The 18272-nt window shown below is 38.1% G+C and overlaps 2 protein-coding genes across 3 annotated transcripts; both read right to left on the reverse strand.

Moving 5' to 3' along the window:
- Positions 1–1718: 1718 nt before the first annotated feature.
- On the reverse strand, positions 1719–5005 carry LOC122647237. Of its 2 annotated transcripts, XM_043840687.1 has the most exons (3): positions 4629–5005; positions 4106–4108; positions 1719–2126 (listed from the first exon to the last, which is right to left on the reverse strand). In XM_043840687.1, exons 1-3 carry the CDS (start codon positions 4903–4905, stop codon positions 1858–1860), a joined length of 549 nt encoding a protein of 182 aa, XP_043696622.1. In that variant the 5' UTR covers positions 4906–5005; the 3' UTR covers positions 1719–1857. The 2 variants fall into 2 exon arrangements, with proteins under 2 accessions (XP_043696622.1, XP_043696620.1); XM_043840685.1 differs by lacking the exon at positions 4106–4108 and having other exon boundaries at positions 4617–5000.
- Positions 5006–6421: 1416 nt separating this feature from the next.
- On the reverse strand, positions 6422–18033 carry LOC122647236 (protein REVEILLE 8-like). The gene is made up of 8 exons (XM_043840684.1): positions 17831–18033; positions 17034–17091; positions 15144–15267; positions 14884–15039; positions 14541–14666; positions 12910–13019; positions 8937–8996; positions 6422–6664 (listed from the first exon to the last, which is right to left on the reverse strand). The coding sequence occupies exons 1-8, from the start codon at positions 18022–18024 to the stop codon at positions 6563–6565; spliced, it is 930 nt and encodes a 309-aa protein (XP_043696619.1). The 5' UTR covers positions 18025–18033; the 3' UTR covers positions 6422–6562.
- Between the last annotated feature and the right edge of the window lie 239 nt (positions 18034–18272).

Below are 18272 nucleotides of genomic sequence, written 5' to 3' on the forward strand. Positions count from 1 at the left end.
GGTTTTTGAAAAGGTTAAGGTGATTTCTTTGATGGTTGAGTGAGGGACAAACCTAAAGAGGAGACAGATAAGGTTGAATTCTTTGATAGTTGAGTGAGAGACAGTCTTCCAGAGGAGTCAGATAAGGTGAATTTTTTGATAGCTGAATGAGAGACAAACCTAGAGTGGAGTCAATGGTACCCACTTCCTTGTCATTACTTAATACACACCTACACTAGAATAGCTCAATAATTCTTCTCAGCTAGAACCCCACCATCTCAGATTTTCAATATTTTTAGATTGAATTGTCCCCTGTGAAAAAGACCCTGAAAACTCTGATTGGTTGGGACAGAAGATCGAGCCAAACTGATCTCTCAAGTGAGTTGTAAACGACAGAACAAAAGGAAATTCTCTGAAGAGAAAGAGAAAATAATCACTTCAACACAATTTTCAATGAAGAAATGGATTGGATTTGCATGAAGTAGGAACCCAATTGGGTCTACTTTTAACAGGTTCATCCACAACAAAATTAAAGCAGGATTTGCCAATATGGTTTCTGTCTCGGTCATTAAAAATTGGATACAGAGAGAGCTTTTCTTCTCTTTTTGGTTGATGGATGCAGAGAGATCATACTTTGAAATTTGAATAGTTGGTAGTCTGTTTTGTTCTGCATACCATATCTTATTTGTTAGGCTAGTTTTGACGAAATATATTCATTGGTTGTGAATTTTAAACCCATAGGACAAGTTATAGGCATTCCAATACTTTGGCTGGTGGATTCATCTTGACCCATAAGTTGACCTTTCAGCTTAATCTTTTTTTCTAAAGTTTCTGGTACCAATGCTAACTCTAGATTGAATGGTTACTATTAGTGCTAAATTTTGATTGCTGGTGCTTTTTAGGCAGTCTCACAGAAAATGGTATGCTGATTTGGAAGGGTCCAAGAGGAGCTGTATGTCAAGGATTCAAACTCCCTCTCCAATGCAACATCGGCCAGCTTTGGGGAGGGTCTTTGGGCTTTTATAAGTGGAAACATTTCCTCCCCTTAATAGGTGCATCTTTTGGGGTGATCGGACCAACCATGACAAATGGTACCAGAGCTGGACCTAGAGATATTGGGAACGTGGGTTGACATACTGCAGTGTGGGTCTCATATAGAGATGTAGCTCTCCCGTGGCGAGGGCATCAGTGTGAGTGATGACAGGGCACTGCAACAATCCCATATGAGCCAGCTTTGAGGAGGGTCTTGGGTAAGGGTTCAAGTTTGGCCCTATCAGCCAGAGCCTGCTCTGGTCTGTCCTCAGCTCGAATAGGCTGAGTCAGGGCCGGGCTAGGGTTGAGGCCTTGGGCCCAGTCCGATCCTGTTTTCTTCTTATTCCTCCTCCTCCTGTTCTTCTTTCTTCTTCTTCTCCCCGGCCTGGCCCAGCTCCTGTATCTCCCTTCCCCCTCCCAATGGTAAGAGCCAATCAGGGTAGCTCGGCCCAGCCCTAAGGGCAGGTCAGGGTTGGATTTTCAGGCCGAGTTAGGGCCAGGCCAGACTCAATCCTGTTGCAACCCTAGTCTTGGGCTTATAAGCAGAAAGGTTTCTTCCCCTGTTAGGTGCATCTTTTGGGGTGGTTATCAATGCGTCATGGTGGGTTGTGTGCAGGAAGTGCTGGATACTCTTGTAAAATAGTTCTCGCATCAAACCTAAAAAAGTATGACAGAACTGATGCTGAAGCATATGCACAATTAAGTTCAGTAGGGAGAAGCAATTAGGAAACAATGGAAGTTGTTACATTTGGTTACATTTACAAACTGGCCCTTCATTGGCCATTTTCTTGGAAATAATCTTGTATCCTCAGATTACAGATGCAGCTTTGTAAGAACTAGATGAAATCACTGAATCGGGGCTAGAAGTGTATAGATCAGAAGAAATGAGACTACAACAATGGCCCCAGCAAGAGTAAACCTTGGACTGGTCCATAACATAAGGTTTGACCTCTCTGTTCTCTTGATGGGATCAACCTCTTCAGACAGTGGATAATTTGAACGCGTCGGATTCCAGCTCACATACTTATCTGGATTGAACTGTGAAAAGAGAGTCTTCTTCCCTTTCTTCCTAAAGCTAGACCAAGCTTTGTTCCAGTCTATCGATGACCTGTCTCCTGAGATTGAATGAGACGAGGAAGAAAGCAAGTAATTTATCCATAGAAGGTTTATAAGTACAAAAACAAGAAAAATTTCTGTATATGTGAATTTTGCAATACAGCAAACAAAAAACTGAGACAGCTCAATTTAAATTCTCCCCATGTTGTATTCACAACAATAAAAATTTAAGGGTCAGCAGAAGAACCAGAAAGTCAGAAATTGCATCCAGTTTTCCTATAACCTATAATTGTATTGTAGTGAGCACATAAAATGACACCAAAGTTTTCAGGTTGAAAGTATGATTTGTTACTCTGGGTGTTTTTTGCAAGGACTTGCAATACCTAGTTTTGAGTATATTAATGTTCCACTGGGCCTCCATCACCTTACCATGACTTGACAAGCTGATGATTTTGTATCGCTGATGAGGACCTCTGCTTCCCAGTTTTGTGCTCTATATTTCATCATCCTACCAACCCAAAACTGTCAGCCCAGGACATTCCAATACTAAGTAGTCACAACCTTAGGCAAGTGGATGGGAATCTATGGAATTAAAGACAGGATGGGATGATTGCAATTCCTATTGAGGGAAAGCAGCAATAGTGAGAAGATTAAGCATGGCAGATTGAAATGGAGTCAAGGACAAAGACAAGAGAAGAGCTTTGAATGACACTCTGTTCATTGTCAAGGAAGGCATAATATGCAATGTACAAATGAGTATTTTGAAAGATAAGATGCCCCTAGCTAAAAATACAGCTATGAGAAAATAGCCACTCCTCTAAGAAAGACTCAGATTTAGAGCTTCCTTGCAGGTGTTAATGTTAACCTTAGACACATGCATATGCAACGTTGGAGAAAGATAACATGGAGAGAGAAATTTTAGAGAACACTAGACCCAACAAGCAAAACCTGGAATTCTAAATGACAGGATGGGAAACACAGAAAATTCTATGAAGTCATTTAGAAATTTGGAACTCAAATTTTCAACTTGAAAACCGAGGGAAGTTCTGATAAAATGATTTCAGAATCCCTATCTAGAAACAAGTTTACGAAATCCCAGAAACAGAATTAACACTTTCTAGGGTAAATGTGTCCTTGCACAATAATTCACATTAGACAAAGTTCAAGGCTTTCCTTTTTCAGAGTTGACACTAAGTTTGTAATCGAGCAAATCATTCCAAGCTTGCATAAAGAATCCAGAAACCAGTGTAAATGGGTAATCAAGGTGATGCCTCAGGGTGCACTATGAGATCACTGCAGCCTAAGTTTGAACAATGATAGCAAAGCGAGGTACAAGTAGGAGTTCAAGCTGGGTTAAGTAAGAAAGCAGCCGCTTAGGGTTAAATTTTATCCAGGTACATGCTTAATGAGAATATTGTTTAGAATGAGATGCTATAAGTATGAACCCCCAAAATACATGGAATATATGCCACACTCTCTACCAGTTGAGTTGATACAGCTCATACACAAGTATTTATATGTACTATTATATGTATTTTTCTTTTTTTCCTTATGTCACACAAGCATTTAACCAGCAGGAAGATGGGCGATACTCAAAAGATTGAACCCAAATTGGTGAACAGGGCAACAGCCCAGGCTATCAGCCAGGCCACCAGCTACATCGCCTGAGCATTTTGATAACATTGCCCAGAAAATATTTATTCCTACTGACTTTCAATGAAATTTGCAAACTCATACTTTAGTACATTTGTATGCACCACGGTCTTTGTGAGCAGATATGCTAAACTACAAACTAATTACAGCAGAAACAAAAGACAAAACTTCCTGAATAGTTAAATGGACATCCACCTAAACACTGGGATACCTTAGGCAAAACTGGAATTTAAAACTTAAATGGTGAAATGGGAACAGTATGGGGGGAGCAATATAAAAGATAAAGACTTGAAGATGGGTAGGAAAGACCTTGGGGCACATAACTTAGTTACTCAGCTTCGGCATTGGACATAGAATCATAGATATGAAATCCTATTTGGTATACCTTCTGCACCAGAAGAAAAGATTTTTTTCTACTTCAACATCAGATTAGAGAGGCTAAGTACTTAGAAGATATGGGGTAACTGTCCATAGTTCAAATTTCAAACAGCTCGGCTACACTGCACCAATTAAAGTATCCTACCCAGGAGAAGATGCAAAGGAAGCATAACCAATATCCACTTGGAAGTTGGAAGTATGGAGGAACAAATCACAATTTTTAAAATTTTTCCCCATTGTCAAGAGAAGTGACTAGATCCAAATAATAGAATCAACCAGACTGAAATCTGTAAAACAACTGTCCAACGCAGGGGCAAGCATTAATTACATCAACAAGGATTCAAAATGTCCCAAACTCCAACCCAACCAATTGTCTAACTAGCTGCTTATAGTCTTGTAGTACTAACATTAAACTCATAGTGCAAATCCATTACATGTCTTTAAAGTTAGCCTCATCAAGTAATTCTAACAAAAACACAATTAAATGAAGAACAAAAGAAGCCAAACCCTGACCCTACCTTCGTTTTTACTGTTGTTGCTGTCGTCTCCACTGGGAGATGGTTGTTGGGAATCACTTTGTTTAGATTGCGGTCTGAGAAGCGAAGGATAAGGATTGTGTTTCCTGGGATTGGTGGTGGGAGTAGGAGTTCTCGACCTAAAACTATGCGCCGTTGCCCTTCTTCTCAATTGAAGTTGAAGATCCATGCACTCCCTTTCTTCCACGCTTTTTCTCTGTTTTTGTTTTGGTCTTTCTGCAAATTTGATCACCCAACTCCGAATTGTTGATGAGATGAAAATGTGTGTCATTAACGAAGGCCACACACGATGCCTCTGCGACTGAAACTGAGACTGAGACGGGGAGTTGGAGCCTGTGAGTATCGATCACACAAACGCAACTCGTTTGCTTATCAGAGTGACACTGTAGCCTCTGGGTGGAACAAAAAAACATAAGATTAACATCTCTCCACGTCATGCACAGTTAGGACACGTGTCGTTAGTCCATGCTCCCTCAGGCTTCGGTGCGGGTGTTGCAAAAATCGATTGGATTTGGTCGAAGACGATCCGAGATCCGCTGATTCGAATCAGACAGATCCCACCAAAATTGTTAGGCACAAGATCTGCAGGCCGATTCTAGGGTTTTCCAGGTCAGGACCGATCCAAACCACAATTCCGGAATTTTAAACCAATCTGAGGTCGGGGTCGGCAGTCGGGATCGAGATTGACCAAGTCAACTCAGACTCCTTGGGGCCAATCCCAAGTTGACTCAGTGATCCTCCCAAACTCGATTGACCTGAACAGGCCAGAGTGACCACCCTAGTGATCAAATGCTTGAGCAAGGTTTTAGTTAACGATGTCGTACTCATATCGAGTCACAGTACCCATTTCTGTCTCAGCCATGGTATCAAATATCTGTATTGGATCGGCCGATACCGATACTTGATCGATCCCGTATTTGCGTAACAGTTCTTAGTGAAGGTAAATTTATCTAATAAATCAAAATTTTAATATAAGTGAAGGCAAAACCATCTGATACGGCCAATAGATATCGGTACCAATACCATCATAATACAGATATTTTAAACCATGGTCTTGGCCAACACCGATACTGAACCACAGTTCGAAACGAACCAATTTATATAAAAAAAATCTACTTTTTGGTACTCAACATAAATTAATATTTTGATATATTTCAACACTTCTATGCTTTAAGTCCATATTGAATCATACATGAGACGTGCTTCCCTTGTTCTCCATCTTTAACTTTTTCCTGATGAACCTTGAAATCCATATAATAGTGCTCTGCAGCCACTTTCAAGTTTCAAGTTTCAGAAAATATTCCACCTTGGCATTCTCATGCTTCTGCTCCTGCAGTCACTCTCTCTTATTTTGTCAAAAAGCTGATCCTGGTGAGTATCAGCCGAGTGGACTAGGGATGTAACAGTCAGTGACCTGATCCCCAAGTCCAAGTACTAATTCCTTAGACCCAATCTTGGCTGATCCTTGGTGTAAATGAAGAAAGATCAGGAAATGGTTTCACATATTGTTATTCCAATCCATTGGGGCCAAGGTTCTAAATCTAGGTTTTGAAATCAGTATCGGTCAGGCCTGAAATCCAGACGTCTCTTATCTCATTCCGAGATTCTGACATTGGGTTTCGATCTTGGATCTTGTTTTGACCAGGCCCGAAACCGAGACAACTCCGAGATTTCGGTCAATTTCGACTGAGATTTAGTTCCATGATTGTGATAACAGTGCAAGAATTTCCAGATACTACAAACAGTAACATCCTTAGCTCTAATAAACAATGGAAGTACAGTTATAATGGTTAGAAAGCTTCAACAATGAAAATAAGCTCATGTTATTCATGTTACTGTATTTCCAAGAAAACCAGAACATGTTGCTTGTATTAAGGAGAACAAAAGTTATTACAAGAGATGACATACAACAGAAATTTTCCAGCAGTTCAACATGGTTGATCATTGGTCAGGCCTGCACCAACTGGTACCAAAGCAAATCCTACAGTATTGGCTCTGTCTTCACCATCATTTGATGACAAAACCTTCCTCTATATGAACAAAAAAGATCATCACAGGCCAAATCATAGAAGAATTGGGCAAGCCTAAATTCTCAGGTAAAAAGCAAAAGATGATTACAGAGATCCTATGGAATTCTTTTCAGCGACCTTGGACTTTTTCCTGTTTTCTCAAGTTTTATCATGAAATCTCATCCTTCAAAGTAAAAACATGTCTAGAAAAAAGGGGTGGTTCATGAGATTTTCCAAGAAAGCCACTTTCTGATCCCAATTTTTACTGGCCACAAGGAAATCCTAAAAATTTAGAATATCATAGTAAAATACAACACAAAATGTTTAATTCAATAATAAAAATATGAAGTCATGACATTTATGTAATGCCCAAGAAAATTTAGAGGGGAGATTTATTCTCAGCTCCTTTAAGTTGAAGAAGCATCTGAACTTTGTATAAAATGTCATAGTTCATGAGAGTTGTTAGAGGTATCTGCAATCAGACAATGGCATCTTCTGATTCTTGCTTTCCCCACTCCCCTTTTCCTCCCCTTTTCCTCAAGTAAAGACTATCACCTACAAAGATTAACAGAAACTATTTCTTACTACTGGGAAGGCAAGTAATTAAAATGTGCAGTCCCAATCCTCTCTGTGCGGTTCAGGAATCAAAGATCATCAAATTATGGTCGATTCACAAACCATTTTGATTTCAACAGGGATTAAGTTGAAATAATCAAGTGATTTTGGTCAGAATCACCTGAAAATATAAATGGAAAATCAACAAGGAATAATATTGAAATATAAAAAATAGTTATTGAGATTCACCCTAATATTTTTGTTTTTGGCCATTAATGAAGCCAGGTCCAAGATCAAAATTTAATTCCTTGTACCGCTACTCAGGTAACCAGACGTAGTGCCCAAGGACTTTTCAGTTCATACTATATCTTCCTTGTTAAGTAACAAAGAATGCTACCAACTGGAAGGAAGAAACAGAAAATTAAGTTGGGGCAAAGTCAAATCATACAAAACAATGCATATTATCATGCCATAAGAACTTGTTAACTATAACTTAACACACATCCAATTAAAATGAGTCAACACAATGCAAGATAAATGAATTTTTGCCACTTAGCCATCAAAAAGAATTTCTATCTCTGCCAAAATTGAAATGGTATTTATACGAGATTAAACAAGAACCATAAATTCTGTGGCAAAGAACTACGTGAAACTTCTGATCTGAATGCTAAGCAGCTCCAAGTGTAATACACTTTTGAACATCAACCATCTTTTTCACACCCAAGGCAGAGCCAATGGTTGGATTGCAACCAGCGGCAGTTAAATAACCTAAAATTTAGAAACAATAACAAGAAAGAAAAATTTAGCCAGTTCAACTGGAAGTTCACCAAAAGCAATTACAAAAAGATTGTTGTGAAACAATTTCTGCTTAGGGGGCACTCCTCTCATTTTTGCTCATTCAGGGATCCATTCTTGGCTGGTTGAAAGGGACTAGAGTATGAAAACAGAAGAGGGAGAGAACGCAAAAATGGGGTTACCAATGGTCCCAAACAGCACTCAGAACTGAGAAACATTTGTCAGCTTTAAGAAACAAAGACATTCCCTGATCAATCTCTAATACAAACCAACTTGAATAATAGTGATGCTCTGGTTTCAGACTACATGGATAGCTGTGGTCCAATTATAGTGGACTCCCATCCTGAAAAGAAATCTTAATCACTGGGAGGTAGAGACAGCACAACATCTACTAATACCCCTTGCTTTTGAAGAATGATCTGCTATTTTTCAATCTGCAGGAAGGAGGGGAAGTTGCTGCAGGGATGGAATCTACATATAGTTAATCCTCTAGGAAGGAAATTTTGTGCTTAGCGGCCAGTTAATGGAATACATAACTAGGCAGGAACAAGAGAATTTTCTGAGGATACCTCAGTCCAGAACAAAAGGGTGGCTTGAAAAATGTACAGAAAAAGAGCTAGTCAACTTATTCAGCTCAATCCTATTTTCTGTTACTCATTGGTTAATAACACAGTAACATTTTGCTTTTCTGGCTTCACTACTTGGAGGAAATAATCCAAACTGGTTGAATGAGCGTATAAATGAAATTATATTCATGCAGCCAAAATCTGATGGGCTATCCAGGTTATAAAAAACATTGACAATAATCTGCTTCAGAACATTTGAAGCTTGAATGTATAATTATAGCAATTACAAAGGACATAAAACATTTGTACACATGCATTAACAGAAAAAAACTATTAGTGTCATCAAGAAGAATACATAAGGGGAAACCAGAACTTACAATTGAGTCAAAATCAGGGCTCGACATGTTAATGGTCAGGTTTCGCATCAACATTAAGACCTACACCAACACAGATAGTTTTGTAGGAACAGTTAAACACAATCAAGAACAGAAATGATGCCAGATGAGCAACAAATGGTTTCATAAAAATTAAATGAGACAGTATACACTTTAAACACACATAAACACTCCCTCCTCCCCTTCTTCTTCTTCATTGTCTCCCCAATAAAGTTTATGATGCAGGTTCATCATAGAAATTGGCTTATTTCTTTAGAAATAGGCCTAGGGTTGGGTTATATACATGTTGGGCTTTTGTTCCCAAGGGTTTTCTATGTATTAGGCCACTTTAATGAGCCTAAACTAGGGGTATATAGGTTGCATACGAGATTAGCCCAATACTTAATTTATTTTTATGTTTTTTAATTGAACCGGTTCAAATTGGTTGCATCCAATTAGTTCAATTTAAGAGATCATGTGACTTGATTAAGTGGTCATGTGACGTAAGTTGGGCTGGATTAGGACTCTATAAGTTCAGCCATGTTTTGAGTCTATTTCCTTTAGTATTCTAGTTTCCTCGTCAGTTTAAGTTACCTAATAGGTTAGGGATAGGGTTAGGCCATTCCTTTTTAGTGTCTAAGTCTATTTTTGAGTCTTCTATATAAGTTTGTAAGGGAGGCCAGCATTGATTACGAATTTGATTAATAAAAAATATTGTTTTGCTGCTATCTTTGCTGCTGCTGCTGCTTCTCTCTTCAGAGACTGTCTTGTGTGTCATATCCAGACCCCCCCTTGTGAGTAATATCAGGGTTGAAGGACTGGAATCCCCAGTGACTCCTTACATCTTGTAGATCGGGAGGTCCTCTTTTAGCTTTTCTTCAATCTGCTACGGTTGGAGATCAGTGTTAATTCAAGTAAGTAGTTTTATAATTCTACAATTTAATTCCTCTTCTTAATCCTCCACTTAACACTAATCTATTCCCATAACCCTAGCCTCACTCTAAAAATCTGTCCAGCCTTATCCGTCCACTCGATCTCAATTGCAGCCCAATCTGTCCATCAAAACCCTAAATCCGATTCTGCCCTAAATTGCAGAATTTCGTAACTCATCCAAACCCTAACTTCTTTATACCAAAATAACCCCCTAGACCTGCCCATTAATACCCTATAAACCCCTTTCTCAAAATCCACCCCTAAACCCTAGATCCTGAAAACACTTCATTTTTACAAGGCCTCTAACTCCTAACCCTAGATTTTCAACTTCGTCCAAATCAATCCAAACCTACACCAATAGACTCATAAAAACCTGCACATCATTACCAAATAAAACCCTAGCTCAAAACCCTAACCCTAACCCTAATTCTGCCCTAATTAGCCTAAGCTGTCCCAATCGGCCAGCCTTGTTTGGTGATCCTATTACCCTGGTTCCTAGTGGGACTACTCCTACCTAGGACTACATAAGTTTATATTGCATAAGCTTTAGAATATGTCATCTGTTGTCAATTCCAGCACTTGCCTCTATTTTATAAAAAAAAAAAAAAAAGGGCGTACCCAGTGCTCAAGGCTCCCACCACTGCGTGGTTTGGGGAGGGTCACAATGTATGCATCCTTACCACCGCTTCGCGGAGGGGCTGTCTCCCGACTCAAACCCATGACCACTAGGTCGCAATAGAACAACCTTACCGTTGCACCAAGGCCCGCCCTCACTTCCCTCTATTTTATGGTTGAATCAAATATATGCATAGAAACAATGATAATATTGTTTGGAGAAACCGAGAAACTGATATCAATGCTATTTTTACCTATAACTGATGTACAATTTATTGAATTACAATACAGACACAAGCAAATCATATCCATGGATTTCTAAAAAAGGATGTCAGCACAACTAAATTTGGTCATTTGGAACATTGCATCTCTACGCAGATATACATACTTTATACTTAAGTTACAGAAGTGTGAATCTAATATCCTTCTTCTCTTCAAAACTGCCAAACAATGTCCAAATTTTTTTTTCTTTTTCTAGAAGCAAAAACCATTCTAGGCTAAGACCAACCAAGCTCAAACTCCTTGATCCCAGTTCTTGGAATTTTATTCAAATGATTGACTCTAAACTATGCATTAAACTATGGCAAATGGAAACTGTATGAAAGTGATTCTAGATAATCCTAAAGTATGGATGTCCACAACTACATCTTGATGAGAAAATCACTAACTTCATAGAATTGGGTGTTACTATTCTCTACCAACACCAGTCGCTTAACCCTTGCTAGAACAGCAGCTACTTCGTGCTAGTCTCTAAGCTATATCACCTCTGCGTCCATCAATTTTAACTTTTATGGCCGTGGCACAAATTTTCATTTGGACACATGCCACTGGAGAGAGTAGTGCCAGCTACAGGTGCCCACCTTCATAAAGGTGCAACTCATGGGGCCAACCCAAGCCAAGTACAGAAACTGAATTGTCCACCTATGAACTGCCAATGCAAAGACATTCAATCCAAGCCCAACCCTAATCCTATTTATAAAACCCCATCTCAACTGAAGCTTTACTGATGTTAACTTGGGCAATGGTGCTGAGCTTTGGTTTGCCCTACTTCTCCAAGTTATCTACTCAAGCCCAATACACTGATTGCACTTCCCAGCCCCACCCTCACAAAGTTTGAAAATGCCAACCCACCAAAGATTATAGAGGTCAGCCCAACCGAAGTTGCAGTGCGCCAGTGCCTACAGTTAAAGTAACTTGGAAGAAGGCTAGGAGATAGTTCTGTGAGACATGGAACTGACAAACTATCGATTATCCCTTGCTATGACCACCCACTCTCTGCACCTCACTGATGCACTGTGGCATCATTGCTAGGTGATGGAAGAAATACCTTGTCGAGTCGATAAGCACCCCCATCTTCAATTGGGCAATGGCCTGACTGACTGACCAATCAGCTCAATAGCCAGCTCACTTTATTGCCTCATAAGCAACACAACCTCAACAAACAGAATAAAATAATCCTAACCAGTAACCACCTTTACCATGAAATCAGAGACTTTATCAAAGAAACTTTATATGCCTTTCTCTCACTAAAATTTGTACCCAAAGGCAAGTTGTACCAGATTTTATCAAGCTTCTTCACAGCATATAAATGACCATAAAAATGGAAATATAGCATACAACCTAACTTGCTGCCTTTTACCATTTTTTTTAATTAGATCTTAGATTTTATTTCACTGGTTTCCACTTGTAAACAACCACTTAGAATACTACCCACCAAAAGAAATGAAAATTTTAAATTCCAAAGTTAAAATACATCCAAAGATGTTCTAATCTAATATTGTTAGGTCTATTTATGAAATGAAAACTGAACCTTAATCAAATTATTGCATTCAAAGTTCTATTATTTCAATACTCCTGTATTTTTTTAAACGTCTGGACGGGTTTTTTAAATTGTTAAATGTGTGTTCCACCCTACTATTGAATGACACGGATACCAAATTATCTCCATATTATCAAAATCCAATAACACTGTCAATATTTTAAGAAATTTCATTTAGATGTGTCACAATTCATAAAGCAAAAGGGTAAAACTATAAAGTATATGTGATGGGACAAAACTGCAACTGAGTTACATAATAAGGGGCATGTGCACTACACTTACATAGAGATTTGTAACAAGATGATTGTTTCTCAGTTGGTGAGTGGTAGAACAGGATCCACATAACCAGCCCCATTTAGTTGGGATGAGGCTTACTTGAGTTGAGTTGTATGGTTGCGGCTCAGTTTCCACTAAAAGATACCCATATGCCCTTTTTCATCAATTGATTAATCAGGAGTTTTTTTTTTAAAAACAAAATCCATCAACTCTTTCCCAATCAGGTTTCATTATTAGCCCTTCAAAAATTTAATCTTTTGAATCCTTGAGATGCATTACTCAACTTGCTGGGTTTGAAGATCATAAAATTTGAAACATGTCCAAGAAACTCACGGTTTCAAAATTAATGGGATCCATCTCCTTGAACTTTTGCACATGGTCATTAGTGTATGGGTCGAAGATACTTCCAATGAAACTATATACTTCAGCAAAGTCTGGTATACCTGCAAAAGTTTAGGAACAAAGGAGGACAGCAACACAATTCTGGAAAAACCAAAAAGAAAATATGGTAATAGAAATAGTAAGTGCAGAAAGGTACAGAATCAAATAATGATAGTAGCGATAGTAACGGACTCTTATGTGATGATTCCTGCTCTTTCTACTGTCTATTGCTACACCATCATGCTATAAATGTTATGAAAACGAACAGTTTCATAAATTTTAAAATTTAATTACTTCCAAATTAACTTAATGTCTAAGTCAGAACTTACAATAATCACATCCTATTTTCCTTGTAATGTGGCATTCTTTACTAACGATAATTTATCAGTTTTCTAGTCGCAGTAAGAGTTGATTTATTTTCCAGCAGTGTTAGAAGTCGTCCTTTTTATATTTTTAGGTCCCAAGTCCTACAGGTATTAAGGGTATGATTTTTAGCTTTTTTATTTGTTGAGAACTTTAAATTTCAAGACTTTTACTTGGACTAGGACTATGCTAAACAAGATAGGAGTTATAGTTTTTAGCTTCTCAAGTAATAATGTACTCAGCCAGTAGGCCATGAATTTTACTGTTGATACAATAAAATTTCTTAATTTTCCATACCATGTGGATTCAAGCAGTACGGATGGATTTCCTCTAGTATAAGCAAATTTCCAACAAAGACAGCCACACACATTCTATGCTCCCCCTTCCTCTGTTTTCTAGTTTTGAAGCCTATAGTCTATCGTCCCAGTAAATCAAACAGGTATGAGTTTGGTTTCAAATCAAATTTCAATTGTTCCCTGCATAACAGTATATAGATTCCATCTAAAATTTCAGGTTTGCCTCCATAATTCGATTCTGTCATATATTGTCGGTTGCACAATTCATATTTCACTTTTCTTTAAGTGTTACATTTTTCATGATCTATTAAAGTCTCCTTTCTGAAACCTGAAAACTGACCAGAATTGTGAGTTGGTCAAACCGCTCCCTTAAAACCACAGATTTTAATCTTTCTTGTACCATAGATTATGCTCGGAACTGACAAACGCTCTCCCAAAAATTACAGGATAATGTAGACTTAGTTTGAGAAAAATTGAATTTCTACCCCTCAGAAATAATTCTGATTTTCTGAAAATTTTGTGTTTTTGTTAAATTTAAAATTTGGTTTTGAATCTTCCTTGCTGCTTCCCCTATTTCTTTTGAATCTTTCATTCTTATACCTATTTTTCCAGTTTTGTCCTTGAATACTACTCAGAGAGGGACTTCGCCATTCTAATCCTACATGGATTAGGATACTCAGTTCAGCAGTGTACCTCCACAAAACCTGATCCCAGGAACAAGAACAAATTGCTGAAACAGCACATACATGTTAATGAGTATTTATGCAAACATAAGATACAATCTGTAATATGAACAAGATTCATACTCTGATTACACAGATATAATTGAACCTAGATTCTTTATGTAATATTTTCTTTTAGCTTTTGACTTTAACAGCTTGAGGAATGAAGGAAAAAAGAATTTGCAGACATCAAGACGAGTACCATGAAGTAGAGACCCTTGCTTTCCTTGCTTCAGTATGTTATAATTGGGAAAAGAGCTTGCTGAGCTAACAAAGCCACTAAATTTGCTGTTACCTGTCCTTGCAACTCCCTTTGATCCAATAGCAGCTGAATCAGTGACAGTATAAGCCATAATAAGCACCAGAAAGTTCCCTCTAGAAAGCACATTTACTGTGTATTTACTTTATGGGCAAAGGTTGGGATGGGAGGGACAGGGTGGTACTTTCCATGAGGGTGGGAGAGAGATAGACACAGGGTGGGCACGCCATCATTTTAAGAAAAGAAAAAAAAACACTTGCAAAATTCATATAAAGTATATCCATACCTTCAACTCCATGAAGAGTGCTGTACTCATCCAAGGAGGGAGCAGTTCCACTTGATGCAGTATTTATAAGCATGGATGTGTCCTCCCATGGGGAATAACCAGGTGCAAGATAATTTATTATCAATGGATAAGCCATGGATGCTTGCAATGGCAAAGCTGCAAAGTAATACAAAACTAACATGTCAAGGTATCAACAAATAGGCATTTTCATTTCAAATGTAGAAGCTGATTATCTTGGCCTCATCAGATGACTAACAAACCATTTTTGGATGCTTTCTGTGGATAAGGATGAGCAGCTTTGCGCTTGGGGCGTGGAGGGGGCAAATGTACTACTGTACCATTTTTCTGGACCTTCAGAAAGTATTTCTGGGCATGACTTCGTATCTACAAAGACAAAAATTAATAAGTAAATAACAGAACCCTGTTCTTAAAATAAAAGAAATGTAAGGCACGAGAAATAAAAATTTGTATGCTCATGAACACATAAGAAATGAAATTTATACAGAAGCAACACCGATAGAAAAAACTAAGAGGAATGCTGACATTTACCAATGGAGGCAAGAAATGGGAAAGTCTATGAACTCCCATACAGAACAAGATTATATCAAGAATTCATGTTAATGGAATATCAACACAGGAAGGACAAAAAACAAGACAAACATAGAGACCAACAAACATCAGATGGATCCATAAGCATATCACAAGTAAGATCCTTTTTTTTTTTCTGGGCAATAGATTTCATAGGACAGGTGTTAAGATTATAGGCCTTTTACAAATATTTCTTAGTTTATCATGTCAAGAACTCATGCTTCAGCATTGTCAGTCCATGAAAATAACTTGACCAACAAAATAAGGACAATCCATATTATCATCATCATTGTTTAACCGTATGGCACATAAACAAACAACTGCAACTGTATTTTTTTTCAAAACAGCACATTTAGGATGCCAAGCAGATCTGAGTAGGGCTTGAACCATAACCACATAAGCCAAGATAAATAGACAGCAAAGGTGACTCAGGAGTGAAAAAGGTGAACTTCAGGTTTTTAACCCCAAAAGAATAAGGTCAGATTCATGCTGCCAATCAGGATCATAATAGAGTAAAGCTCGAGTGTGTAAAAATCAGGTTGGTATTAGCCAATCACCAGTTGATATTTTAAAATGTAAGCAGGTGAAGACAACAACAGAGTAGAGGGATCATGATATCATGCGGGAAGTAATGCGTTGTAGCCAATGTGGGGAACATAACTTTTGCAAAGCAACAATATTGGGAAAAAAAAGTAAGGAAGGGTTTTCAGATGAAAATGTGGCATAACATCTAGCAAATGCGTAAATCAAAGTGACGGCCATAGGGATGAGGGCTTTCATGACAAAATTTTGGATTTTAGAACATTTGTAGTCTATTCGTGTTGATTTTAATATCATATAACATCCAACGTACATGAGCTGGTTAATAATTCATTATCGTGTAGTTATTTGTAATTAGTTCCACAAAGGTTTGAACCCTTGAACTCTATACAACCGTGAGATAAGACAAACTAAAACACTGTGTTATGGCCTTAATTAAAGCATTAAAGTTGTGCTTCCTTGTTTCGATTAACAACTTCAAGGGTTGTGGTATAAATGTGATAAGTTGTCATCCAACTAGCTAACAATGTAGAAAGATGGTTTAGGGGTAGAAAATAACAGTTATATTTGATGAAATTTTGTTATGCTTCTTTCTATTTTCTGTGATTTCAAAAGAAGCAAGGAGAATAAAAAAAAACACAAATATCTTACAAGTTACAACGTGATCAGCTGAATGATTTAGAACAATATTTGACAATCAGAACATTGATAAACACACAAAAACATTGATAGTTTGAAGAAGAAAAACAAAAAACAATTTTATGAAACACAGTTGAAATAAAATGCTGGTCATAAGGATTTCACTAGTATCACACCAGTCCAACATTGAGATAGCTGGTCTAATTGAAATCAGGTATTATGACCTAAACTAGCCTCAAAACCTAAACTCCGTGATTTAATACAAACCCATACTGCATACATTAAATTTCGATGAAGTTGATCAGGAAGACAAATGAATCCACAAATGAAGCATAAGTTCGTACTTGAAATTCAAAATATGAAAGAAAATAAAATCCCCGGACCTGGATTACTGTCTTTGACCCAACAAAATCTTCAATCTTTTTCCAGTCACGATCAAACCTGAATCCAGAAGAGAGGGCGGGAAAAAAAAAAAACCAAGAGTTTCAGGGCACGGAATAGCTCAATTTAACAAAAGAATCACAATTCACAAGGATAAAGGAACTGCAGACAAAAAACAGAAAAAACTAGCGGAACGAACACTAAATTGTCATGATAATTCAAATGGAGTAATGGGGAGGCACTCTTGGACGTTATACGGTTTGTATGATTTAAAGCCCACACCAGATGTGCCAGTTTAAACCAGTCCTACACTCCTACTTCTACACAACTGAAACTGATGTATGACTGAAGCGAATCCATCCAAACCACACAGCACCGGTAAATTGTGTGTAGAATAAATTTAAAGCTAGCATTGGCGAATTCTCATCCAGTATTCATCATAGAGTATCAGTCTTCCATCAGCTGAAGAGAGTTGTTGTATAGGCATTGGAGATCAATAAGCACACTTGAAGGCCATTGAAGTGATAAGCCAAAACGCTATTGTCAGAATCAAGCCTTTCATTGCATTTATTTGAAATAATAACCAACCTAAACGATGAAAGGAAACAGGAAAAATGAACCCACGCACGCACAAAATCTGCGAGACAAAAAGAGTAATGTAGTAGGATTTACAGGAGAAATAAAATCACATCCCACAGTTTGGGACCCAAAACAATATATAAAGAGAGTGAGAGAGTCGGTGAACTTGGACGGTGAATAAGCAAAGCCAGGATGTTAGTGAAGAAGTTAAAGAACTCACAGTTCCAAAGCTTCAAGAAATTTATCTTTCTCTTCTTCAGTCCAGCTTTCCCTGGATTTGGTAATGGTGTAAGGTTTTCGTACCTTCTTCCCTGAGCTATCGGCAACAGGCGTGGATGCCGCCATGGATTGGGGATTGGAAGAGCTCGCATTCATGGTCACTGTGTCAACGAAAGGATCCGAGGAGCATTTCATGGACAACAAAGAGAGAGAGATTCCGTTAATGAGCTTCGTTCAATTAACTTTCAGGGTTAGGTACCGGGTTTGGCTGGAAAGAGTGTGAGAGAAAGTGCAGAAGAAGTGTGTGAATTGGTGAATTTCAGCCATTCAAAACAACTCCCCTACCACTGAAAACTCTGAGTCGGCTACGCCGATTTAATCAATTCTTCCGCGATCCGCGTGGAGTTGGTTATACGTAGACAGTTGGTGAATTTCAGATTCCT

The sequence above is a fragment of the Telopea speciosissima genome, unplaced genomic scaffold, assembly GCF_018873765.1.
Source record: "Telopea speciosissima isolate NSW1024214 ecotype Mountain lineage unplaced genomic scaffold, Tspe_v1 Tspe_v1.0015, whole genome shotgun sequence".
Lineage (NCBI taxonomy): Eukaryota > Viridiplantae > Streptophyta > Magnoliopsida > Proteales > Proteaceae > Telopea > Telopea speciosissima.

Excerpts from the sequence above, each read along its gene's own strand:
- LOC122647237 (XM_043840685.1), bottom strand. The coding sequence starts at position 4,905 with ATGACACACATTTTCATCTCATCAACAATTCGGAGTTGGGTGATCAAA. Across the intron at positions 2,127-4,616 it reads CAACAACAGTAAAAACGAAG|GAGACAGGTCATCGATAGAC; the intron begins GTAGGGTCAGGG and ends ATTCAATCTCAG.
- LOC122647236 (XM_043840684.1), bottom strand. The coding sequence starts at position 18,024 with ATGAAATGCTCCTCGGATCCTTTCGTTGACACAGTGACCATGAATGCG. Across the intron at positions 17,092-17,830 it reads TTTCTTGAAGCTTTGGAACT|GTTTGATCGTGACTGGAAAA; the intron begins GTGAGTTCTTTA and ends TTCTGGATTCAG. Across the intron at positions 13,020-14,540 it reads GCAAGGGTCTCTACTTCATG|GTATACCAGACTTTGCTGAA; the intron begins GTACTCGTCTTG and ends AAACTTTTGCAG.